Genomic DNA, 11994 nt, shown 5'->3' with positions numbered 1-11994 from the left:
GAGGGGCGGAGATGCGGTCGGGGCTGCGGGGAGGGGGGGAGTGGAGGAGGGAGGCTGAGGTTTCTAGTGTCTCACAGCCCTTCCCCACGAACACAGAGGTTCCTTCGGCTGGGGGTGCGCTCCGTGATGTCCGGATGGGCAGGAGGGGGTACCCAGGGGATGGGGAGTATGGTCATAAATGAAGCCTGGCTCGGGCACCTGGGGCTGAGTTCCCAAAGGTGCCCCATCATAAGCACCAGGGCTGCAATCCTAAAGGTTATTTCATGTTATTATCAGGACTGGGCTTCCAGTATCAGGCATAGGATGGCAATCCCAGAGGATGCTCCATCCCAGGTACCAGGACTGTAATACCCAAACTTACCGTATCCCAGATAGTAGGACTGCAATTCCAAAGGATGCCCTAATCCAAGTACTAGGACTGGGTTTCCCATCCCAAGCACCACGGCTGAATTCCCAAAACATGCCCTATCCCAGGTACCAGGACTGCAATCCCAAAGGATGCCCCATCCCAGGTACCAGCACTACGCTCCTGAAACAAGCCCTATCCCAAATACAATGAGTGTCTACCCAAGGGACATCCCATCCCAGTACCAGGATGCTCCATCTGAGGTACCAGGACTGGGTTTCCCATCCCAAGTACCACAGCTGAAGTCCCAAAACATGCCCTATCCCAAGCAGCACTCCTGCAGTCCCAAAGGATGCTCCATCTCAGGCACCCAGCTTAGAAACGCTCTCACAATCAGCTCCAGCTTAACACACTATAAAGCAGTTATTCCTGCCTTGAAATGTTCCAAACCTTGTGATATTCAGAACCAGATCCATACACGTTCCACACGTTGTTATTCTGCCTTTGGGGATGGTGTTATAGGGCTAGCGAACAGCCATGGGGGGAGGGCTGGGGGTGCACAGAGGCACTCAGTATTCTGTTAGAGCAGCAGAGCCTTTGTCTGCTCCTGACCTTTCCCCACTGCTTTGTGGCTTCCCTGCGCTTTCTTTTTCTCCCCCTTCTTCTCCTTTTTTTAAGGAATTTAAATAGAAACAGCCCACACCAGGGGGAAGAAATAAATAAATTAAAAGGGCAGAACACAAAGGAACGATCTGAACAGCTGGTTTAGGCAAAACAAGCAGCTCTTCACAACTGCAGATTGTAATCAGTGTGTGTGTATGTAAAATATGAGGAGTTCAGGAGGAGCCATCTGGCGTGGGGAAACACTGACATGGCAAAAGGAGAAGGGAAGGGGGGGCAGCAAGGGGGGATTATTGATATTCCAGCAGCATCTTTGGGGCTGGCGGAGCTGAGAGGCCCTTTGTGGCCATAGAGCAGAGCTGCACAAAGCCCTGAAATAGGGGGTTTATCCTTCAAGCAAGCAGAGTTAAAAATAAGAGATAATTAAGAGACCCACCTCACAGTGCTGAGAATAAACACAACGGGAACCAAACCCACGTGGGAAGAAGAATAAGACCTCAAATTCTGTCCCACTGCTGTCCTATGGGAAAAGGATGCTCCTAAAAGGCTGCCCAGAGCTGTGCTGTGTTACATCAGCTTCACTGTGCAGTGAGTGTGATGGATATGAGCCTTCCACACCTTTGGGTTGGGGGGGATTGGTTTCTGCTCCCATATGAAGACTGGATCCCAAAAGCTCCCAATTTCCCCTCCATTTCCTCCCAGACTCAGCACACATCCAAACTCACTTTCACAGCCTGGACGCTCTCCAGCATTTCAGCTTGAAGACCCCCGAGCTAATTGTCCTTAAATACCAAACAACATGATGCACTTGGGCTCACATTAACCCAGGAGCATCTACTGGCTGCTTGGCAGCCTCCAGAAACCAGATGGGATGTTCTCATTTAAAGGCTCCTGCTCATGGCTAACAGGGATTTCTTTGCTTATGTGGTCACCGTCCTCGTTTCAGGATGGGCCCAATGTCTCACTATGAAAATCCTTCTGAGAATCCACCCAGCACAAAACCACTCATTCCAGGATGCTGAATCTGTATTCAGGCAATGCACAAATAGGAAACCCAATGATTTCCAGAGCTCTGACCTACTCAGACAAAGGATTAATTAGGATTAAAATCAGAGTGGTTTTCATTGCTGCTTGTAGACACAAACCCAACCAGCTCCCATTGCTGACCGGGGTGGCTTTTTGCCATTCCTCTTCCCATCTGTTGCCCGCTGTCTGTGTAGCTTTTGGGTTGTGGGCTGAGCCCAAATGAAGGGAGTTATTTGGGTGCCTTAATTGAAATTAACTCAAAATCAACAGCAGTTCAGACACCCAAAGAGCTGGTAGAAGACTGAAGGAGCTGCCTGCGCCCACATATATAATCCCAGCCAACAGCAGCACCCAAGAGGCTACAGAGCCTCCCATTTAGGCAAGCACCCAACCCTAAGGCTTATTTTCAATCAGGAGATCAGTAATTAGCAGCTTTGCTGCACGGACACAGCCTAGAAAAGCATCAGTGTTGACCACATAAGTGGGTCAAACACTGTTAAGGGTTTGGCTGCCCAAATGGCTCTGTTAATACATACATACTGCAAATGGCATCACTTCCAACAGACCAAGATCTGGATTGATCTGCCATCAAATGTCTTAATGGGAAGAGCTCTGCATCAGGAGGGCACTGTACTGCTGCAACAGCACCTGATGACATGGAGGTCTTGGCATCATCTGGATTCCCCATTGATTCTCCTTTTGGGAGCTGTTGGAAGCAAGCAGGACAGCAGGCCGCCCAAATTGCATCTATGCCCGTGTTTATTTATACCGAACAGCTTTAAAAATACAGAATAAAATAGCTTTTATCTACTATTATTCACAACATCTGGTCCAAATATTACATTTTTAAATATTCGTTTAATGAAGCAATGTTAGAAAAAAAAAACAACAAAAATAATATGAAATTAAACAAAAAAAAACTCCATAAAAGAATTAATTACACATCTCAGAACAACAAAAAAAAGGGGGAAAAAGGGAGAAAAGGAAGAAAAACCCTCTTGCTTAACAAAGAAGTTTCACAGCCCAAGTCAGTCACTAAGATGAGAAAGAAGGAAATATATTTATCCCCACTGCCTAAGAACAGTCAATAGTTTGTTACGCCCAAGGTTGTCATAAAGAGACAAAAGTACAACAATTTGGACTGGCAGCAAGATGGTTGACCTGGAAAGATGTGATAAATGCCAGCTAATTACACGAGGCAATGCTAAATCTCTCTCTCATATCGATTATGTATGGATGACAATGCACAGTCACAGTCGAATCGGAACTAGACAGGAATAGTTGGGATGTTTCTAAATGCAGAACCCCAGTGCTTCAAAGCAGCCCAGCACTCAGCTGGATGGACTCGTGGGCAGAAGCTGAACACCAGCAAACTTGTGGCCTTCTTCAATACTGTAATGAGCTGTTGTAGCTATAGAGACATGAGAGCATTGAGTGCCTGTCATCCCCATGCCCCCCAAAAAGGCTGTCGGCCTTGGCAAGGTATAGTACAAAACATGCACAAAGTGGGACATTTTGGGGTGGGGGGGGAAGAAAAGGTGACCCACTTACTCAAGCAGATTTTGGTTTTAAGAAGGCCACATAAAAGAAACACTGTGGGCTGCGCTGGTCTGTCACATGCATTTTCTACACTGATAACGCAAGTCATGTTAAGCACAGGTTATATTAGATGGCGTGAACATCCAATGGGGAACATTGGAAGCTGGCTGTTATAAACCACGTGTGCCTGCAGTGCTTTTATAGCACAATCAAACACCTTTTTGTGTTACAGACACACCAACTGTGGTAATAAACAGCACTGAGGATTTCAGTTTGCAAGAGCCAATTCTGCACTGGGAGTGCTGAGATCTCAGTAGGGAGATGAATAACAAAGAAACCCTTTAGTTTTCGGTTAGGAACATAAAGATGGGTAAATAAAGTATACACAACTACTATAGATTCGTCAATGAAGAAATTCTACCATCACATGACATTGTCATGACAATCATACCACTCCCTCCCAGGAAAAACCGCAGTCATTATCCTGAGTGGAAATGTTATTCTTAATATATGGAAATAAAATACTGCAATATTCATGTACAAACCAAGTTGTCATATTTCAAGTCAGTATTAAAAGGCATAAAAGCAAATTCTGGGTTTAAAGGTTGAACTTTCTGGTCATGTCTCTCTGCCGACGCATTCTAATATGACAACATTAATCAATCATAGCTGAGCTCGCTATGAAACCTAAATTTCTATAGGCATAATTTGCACGTATTTGCTTTAGAAAAAAAAATGTTGTTTCAACACGTTAGCAATAATCCTTAATTTAACCTAAAAGAATACAAGATCCATTACAAAAGTCCAAAGCTGTGTCCTTTTGCACACATTTTAAACCATCTCTGATATGACAAAATGAGTTTTCTACCATGAATATTTGCCCTTCCACCTCAACGTTTGGTCAAAACACCTCATTGCCACTTCACTCTCCCATCAGGTGGCTTCTGCTCTAGGCAGCTTTGCTCAGCATCGTGGTATGAAAGGCAGGAGATCACAAACATGGGATAAAACACAATACTGAGTGTACAGCCATACCCAGCTGCCCTCACACAGATGGAAACAGCTGACACAAAGGATTTCAGTGCTTTTGGAACCAGCAGCAACTGCTGCACCGCAGCTCAATCCGTTCTTCTCCAGGTTAAGGGCATTTCACACCAGCCACGCTAAGACTCTAATGTAGAAAAGCGGACATGGGAGGAATATTTAGGGTCCACGATGCGTGCTTCAATATAAAGATTCAGGGTGCAGCAGCTGCATCAGAACCATCCCTGAACATCCAGGGAAACACCAAGACCATCATAACCTTCTGCTATACATTACACGTGCTTCAGCAGATCTCCATTGCAAAACTGGTTACAAAAATGACTGTTAACTACAACTATTTATCTTAGTGTTATTAAGTGGCTAGAAAAGCAAAGCATGCCAGCTAAATGCTACTGTACCTCTCAGCCAGTCTACAGAATCAGTATGGTAGAACCAAAAGCTGAGAAAGAATTATATCCAAGTTGGACAGAATCATCTGGTTTCACCTCTTTGGATAAGCCTGGCCTACGCCACTGGAGAGGTTTGGTGTTTTGCCCCAGGAAAAAGGGAAGAATCATTGGATTCACTGCTTTAATTTAACCCAAGTGTCACAAATCACCTTGGCAGTTCTTTCTGACATACTCAAGTGAAGACAGTGCTGAACACAGAAAGCTTCACCCCATCCAAAGGTGAGAGAAGATCACTATTTCTTTCTCATCGCCTTGTCTCTTCAACGAGTATAACACTCATATCTGGGGGGAAAAGTTGAGCAAAGCCTCAGGACATGGCAATCATTGCTGTGCTCAGCTCCATCACTGGGAGTGATGCACTTCAGCTTTTAAGAGGTGGCAATGCTCTGAATACCAAACCTTTGCCCCTCTCAGCATTTTCCTGACAATCAACTTTGGCATTTTACATGATGATAACTACCGTACACGACTGGATTTTCTTTTGTCTCCTTGCCCATTTATTTTAACTCCTCCATTTCTCTCACACATCTTTGGTTGCATGTGAAGTTGGGAAATTTGGAAGCCCTGTGCCACTAAATAGAAGTCTCCACACTTCAATCTATTTGCAAGTGGATGTGAAAACCTAACACGATTCTACCTGTAGAGGAGAACTTCAAATGACAAAAATGACTTAGTTTTAAAGGCAAACCAACCTTGTCTTTGACACAATAACTCTTCTGACCAGCTTTCAAAATAGACTGACTGACACGAAGACTGCAAACTACTGAAAGTTCCCTGAAGCAGGAACAAACACATGCTTTGTTATGGAAAAAAAAACAACCACAGTATTATTTTATGTCTCTGGAAACAGCCATGACATGCTGAAAAGGGATATCAATGGAATCATTCCAATCCTACACTACTCAGTACTGATCCATAAAGCTCTTTCCTTGCCCTCCCCACCCCAACCCATCCATGCTTCAATAACCAATAACAAATTCACATGGAAGTAGACTCAGAAAACAGAGTTCCTGCGCTCCCGTCCAGTAGTCAAACCTTGATTAAATACATCAGTGAATTACAGGATCTACTGTTATGTTTCTCCAGGAACACAAAACGCAAGCACCGTAGAGCATACTGGCCTTGAAATTACATTACACTACATTTCCCTGATGATCTCCACAGCTTAAAAATGCTTTTGGGGCCACACCGAAGTCTAAAACTAACTTGCAATAGTAAGAACATTAAACATGACTGAAACTTTTAATGATGAATGCATGATGAGCATGAACACTCACATAACATCAGAGCTGAGACTATTCCAGGAAAAAAATAATAATAATATATCTGAATGGTGCCCTGGTTGGACCCAATACCCGTTAAACCATCCGGTGGATGAGGACATCAAATGTAGTGTCTCTGCCATTCAAGACGGCCTCTGTAGAAGTGGAGAGCTTTTACAGTAATCCCACAAAGAGAGGAAAACAAGAAATGCAATGCAACAGAAGCCAATCATAGGCAGCACTGGATCTCAACCAAACAAGAATTTATGCACAGATGCATCCCAGTGAATGCTGGTTGCATTCTGATCACGTGCATGCAGGTGTTATTCCCTTTGAACCACCTTTTTAACCTTCTTCTTCAGGAAACATCTAGCTGCATACATTCATTTCACTGCTATCAGGTCCCACCTGGAAGTTAAGTCTCCCATCTCTGTAAAACTCAAGCTACATACATCCCCCTTTAAAGAAAACCTACTCCTGGACAGTAGTTAGGTGGTTAAAAGCCAGGCAGAAAAAGGAAAAGCTTATAAATGCAAACTGATACAAAGCGAGTGATTCTTTCTAAAGCAAGAAGCCAACAGAAGTCGTTCAGAGTTTTCACAGGCAAAGTTCTTATGGAAACTTCTGTCTGGGCATCTGACTGAACCATCAAACCATCTGAAAAGTAATGTCAGGATTTGCCAGTTTAAACTAAGTCTGGTTTCCAGGGATCTGAAACTATGGAATGTGCAAATCAGTGGTCAGAAACAATATATACATGATTAGGCATAATTAGAATTCTTATTTTTTTTTTCCTTTTCACAGGATTCAGATTTTCTGGCATGACTAACATTGCCAGCAATGAGTGAGCCAAAAATGCCAGCATCAATGACTTAAATAAAATCACCATAAAAAGTAACATTCTCAATAGCACCTGCATACTTCAGGAACCTAAGCCCCATCTAAAATAAGCAGACTTGGGCACGCAGGTATCTATAGCTTTGGACAAAAAGAAGAAGAGAAATCCAACAGAGACACTATATCTGGCTACCACCACCCACAACAGGAAAGCTTTTTTTTTTCTCTCTTTTTTTTTCTTTTTTAAATCCGTCTCAGCTCTGGTTCCAGAATTTAAATGCAGATATACAAAACATATATTTTAATGCTTCTTAATCAGCAAGAAACTGCAAATACATCTTTTACTACAACTAGATAATATAGTTTCAACTAAGGCTATACTGTAGCTTCTGAGTCTTCATCTGAACTCCTGCAGGTACTGCTTTTCCTGAAGCCTTTCCACGTGTAACCCATGAAGGTAGGGCTGATGGGCAGGAAGCTGAAACACCTGTATTTTTTGATGAAGTTCATGCCAAAAGGCAAATCGTATGTTTCCATGCCTTCCAGTGACTTGCTTCCTTTACCAACCCCTTTCTTCCATTTCCGTATTCCCCTTTCTTCAGGGCTTCCTAGAAGTAAAGAAATAAAATAAATGGGTAGACATACACACACATATACTAGGAGTAAGAGCAGAAAGGAAACAAAGCTCAAGACTCAGGCATCTTGCTCAATAAAGCACTGGGAAAATCTTCTAGGAAGAGGAAATAAAAGTACTAGGAAACACAATTATGTATCTGGAAGTTGTTTTCTGGAGCATGCTTTGGACCAGGCTCTGATCTAGCTGTGGATCTCCCTGCTCACTGCAGGGGAGTTGGAATAGATGACCTCTAAAGGTCCCTTTCAACTCTAAGGATTCTATGAGTCTAAGCATCTTCTGGCCTGTTTTTTTCTTTGCTATTTTCTATTTTTAAAGAAAATGGTGATCTTAACTTGAAAATGGATCAAAGCACGACCAAAGAATCTGAGGCATACAGGAGTGAAACACCCTGCTCCAGAAAAATCAACAAAAGCAGCAGCATTCACCTCCTCATCTCCTGTCTCCCTCCTTGAAATGCTGCACTATATTCATTCAGAGAAGCAGTTACTATTGCAGGTAAAGCAGTTCACACTGACCTGGAATGGTATTATCCAAAATAAACGCAACACAGCCACCAACAAACATGGCTGTGGTGAGAAGAACATTCAATACTTGATCGATGCCTGCTATTCCTAGAACAGAAAAGAAAAATAATTTATTGTGTGCTTGAACTTTAATCACACATAAGCACATTCTATTGATTTACAAGGGAAAACTGCTATTGAGTTCAGTGAGGAATTTGCTTGATCTTCCACTGAAGAGCACTGTATTAATATTGTAATCTAACTCTTTGCTTGAATGACCTACTTTTCTATGCAAGCTAAAGAAGGTTAGCTATGCTTTTAAATCTAGTTCTGAACTGACAGCTGTAAAAAGCCTTTTATTTTCAAAACAAGTTTCAGAGCCCATCTACAGAGCCCTCCTTTCATGACATTCACTGTCAAAAGCTACAGTCTGAAATTGAGTGTATTAAAATCCAGATACCACAACACATGTCAGTGTGACAAGAAAAGCTGAAGAATAAAAACAAACTCCTAGTTTTCAAGACCAGCTTTGTACCTCCCCCTGTTCTTTCAATTCTTTTTGCAACTCAAACTCACCTTTGTAGTCCCTCTTTCAGTCCAGCTGGCAATTGTGTCCTGGTGTTGTTCTGCAATCTTACCCAGAAAACTTGGGATGTACCCCACTGAAACACTCAACTCCAACCTCAACATCCACATTAATTTTCCTCTGAATTCACCTGTCTTCTCACCTATAGCTTTTATTGCCCCCACAAGTTGGATTTCCTCTTATTTACTTAGCATGGACTTCATGTATACAAACAGAAACACGTACCTGTCACCAGTGGATTCTGTTTGAGATAGCTTGGAAGGACAAGTCCAAAGAAAATGGAAAATCCAAGTACAAACAGGTTGCGAGAAGAATTCAGATCTATGAACTGAAGGTTAGACAGACCCACAGCTGTAATCATCCCTAAATAAAAACAGAACAAGTTTAAGTCTTTTTTTTTCCTTCTTAAAATAATAAAAAGATAGCACACAAATGCAGGACTAGAGGAAAGATACTGCCATAGAAGACATGAAGAGGAGCAAAAAACATACGTTACCAAAGAGAGTGCAGAAGAGGGCACCAAGCACGGGGTCAGGCAGGGATGCAAACAGAGCACTGAATTTGCCAACCATCCCAAGCAAGAGCATGAAGGCTGCTCCATACTGAATAACCCTACGGCTTCCAACCTGCAGGAGAACAAAAAGGAAAGCACATTGGCAAAAAGACTACACTTCATCCACGTTCATCCCTTGCATTTTATTATTTATTTTCACATATTTTTTGCAGGTTGCTGAGCCTTTACAAATGCCTCAGACTCAGCTGTAACACGGCTGCAGTACAGTTCTAACATAACTTTAAATTTGTTATAATTAACATTAACAAAACCATCTGTAAGTGTTGTAGTCGCTATAACCATGTGGCATGGTCCCATCCACAATAGAGAAAATAAGTAGACCGTAACTAGGAGAGATTATAAACAGATCGGCAGTAACGCAAGAGAAAACAACTCATGTACTGCCACCCTTTTACACTGTATTACATATATTAATCACCTTTCATGCAATTCACCTGAAGGAGATACAGCCTTTCTAGACAGATTATCAAGAGATTTGATAACATCCCTCTGAGATCAAAACTGAACGCGCTTCAGATGCGAATCATGGCTGAGTTAATGCTGAAACCAAGTGTCTGCATTTCCTTCCCTTTCCTATTTTAAGCATCCAGACGTCAGGGCAGTTGCTCTCTGGCATTATGTTGTAATTGCAATTGATTAACCTAAATGTTCAACATTTTAATAGCGTTATGCTGCTTAAGAGGTCCACGAGGAACAAGAAATAAAAACGTTATACTGGTACAGCAGTTTCTAGCAAAGCTCTCTGCAGACCTTCTATTAGAATACTGTGTTTCAAAAGGAACTTGAAATTTGTTTGTTAATCGCATGTGACTAAGCTAAATGAGTTAAATTCATACAAGTTAGCCTGCAGCTTTCCCAATTTACATGTAAATAAAGCTATTCCTTTCCCTATGAGCACCAACACTTTGGTCTAAAACTACTTTGCTGTATGAAATAACCAGATGTTTTAAAGAAAGAAAAACCCCCACACTAGTGACACTGATCAGCCTCTACAAGCCAAATACATTAAGCTTCAATGGAGATTTGAAAGCTACTAAAAGCATCTTGGTCAGCACCTTGCTTCAACTATGTAATTACTCCATGGAACATGTATACATGCTAAGACACTGCTTTGGTAAATATGAGTAAGGATGTGGTACCTTAAAAAGATGTACCCACATCATCAACATTATGACATAAGCTGTCTATGATTACAAGTCACTTGTCAGGCCAAAATTAATCACCCTCTTGTCTAGTATAGCTCAAAGACTTTGCAGTCTTTCCATCCAATTGAAGACTCGAATTCAAAATTCAAATGTAACCAATACTAATTTCAAGGCAGGTATATGCCTTTTAAGAGTTGCAGTGGTATAATGGGATCACTAGAATTATTTAGCCTTTGCTCATGAGCACTGAAGACCGCCTTTTCCAAAGAACAGCAGAATATCTAAGTTGTACAGATCAATTCTAATATAAATTGAAGTTGCAAAGCTGGTTAGATGTTTTAGGGACAAATACTTGGACAGCAAACCAGGGCAAAACACTGGAGCACAGCCATCCAGCTGTGCCACTCTGGATAAGGCACAGCCAATTCTTCCATCATGCTCTGTGAACAAACCTAAGTGTACTTAACTCTGTTCTCTGTTTCAAGAGAAAACGCATGCTCATTCCTGCACTTAATAAAAACAGATTTGTTAATTCATGGAACTACAAAAGAAACAACAGTAAGAGAAGAACAAAATAAACCTTTCTCTAAGGATTTTTCTAGCAACTTTCTGCTAGGAAATTTCCACCAACTGAAAGGAGGACTTATGCAGACAGCAGATGGTGCTATTAGTATTTATATTCCATTGCAAAAGCAAACAGAGCCATCCTTTGTGTAGAAGAAAAAATATGGCCGAAGATAAATCCATCATCTATATTGGATTAAGCTGAGGGATGAGTTATTTCAAGAGGAGCACACACATTCCGTATCTTGCTTGCATGAAGTGGATTTATAGCTCCCAAGCCAAACACACAACAGGATGTACGCAGTTACAACGTAAATTGCTCTTAGTGATTTTGCTGATATTACTTAACAAGGTTAAATTAACAATGTCAAGCAAATCCATCTGCAGCCCAAGGTTCCCCCAGTTCAGCAGAGCACTCAACCACCCATCCAGCTCAGTGCGTAAACAGAGGAATTCCTCAATTGCTTACATATTTTGCTGAGTGAAACTCCCCCCAAAATGTAATCCCTTAACTACACTCAGTGATCTATAAACATATCAGAGTGGAGACATTTTAACTTCGAAGTTACCTTGATTGCAGCTCCTGCTCTAGCTCTGTCAATGTAATATCCTAGTACAGATGTAGACAAGACCTAAGGATCTCAACTTATATTTCATTGTGTCAAAATGAGACACTGAAAACAGCCCTCTGGCAACACTTTCAGAGCTAAGAGATCCAAAGGAATATCAATTTCTATGCAGTTTACAGTACCTATGCTTAACTTAACACCACTACAATCCTGGAATACTTTGCTGGTTTTCAAAAGGATGGTTTATTTAGCATTGTTTCCTTTACAAACATTTCTAAACTCAGAATGAAAA

The 11994-nt window shown here is 41.8% G+C and overlaps 1 protein-coding gene across 6 annotated transcripts in view; it reads right to left on the bottom strand.

Moving 5' to 3' along the window:
• Window positions 1-2734: 2734 nt before the first annotated feature.
• SLC23A2 (solute carrier family 23 member 2) overlaps window positions 2735-11994 on the bottom strand; it is a 48111-nt gene continuing 38851 nt past the window's right edge. For 5 of the 6 annotated variants that reach the window (XM_015882898.1, XM_015882897.1, XM_015882899.1 and 2 more), the window contains 4 exons: window positions 9347-9476; window positions 9076-9213; window positions 8277-8372; window positions 7366-7732 (listed from right to left, as the gene is read on the bottom strand). In XM_015882898.1, coding sequence (XP_015738384.1) covers window positions 7500-7732; window positions 8277-8372; window positions 9076-9213; window positions 9347-9476 — 597 coding nt within the window. In that variant the 3' untranslated portion in view covers window positions 7366-7499. Of the gene's footprint in view, window positions 7733-8276; window positions 8373-9075; window positions 9214-9346; window positions 9477-11994 lie in introns of all 6 variants that reach the window. The other variant, XM_015882895.1, reaches the window with a different exon arrangement.

The sequence above is a fragment of the Coturnix japonica genome, chromosome 22, assembly GCF_001577835.2.
Source record: "Coturnix japonica isolate 7356 chromosome 22, Coturnix japonica 2.1, whole genome shotgun sequence".
Taxonomy (NCBI): domain Eukaryota; kingdom Metazoa; phylum Chordata; class Aves; order Galliformes; family Phasianidae; genus Coturnix; species Coturnix japonica.
Note: the sequence above shows the minus strand (reverse complement) of the source record. Positions and strands in the feature narration are given on the sequence as shown.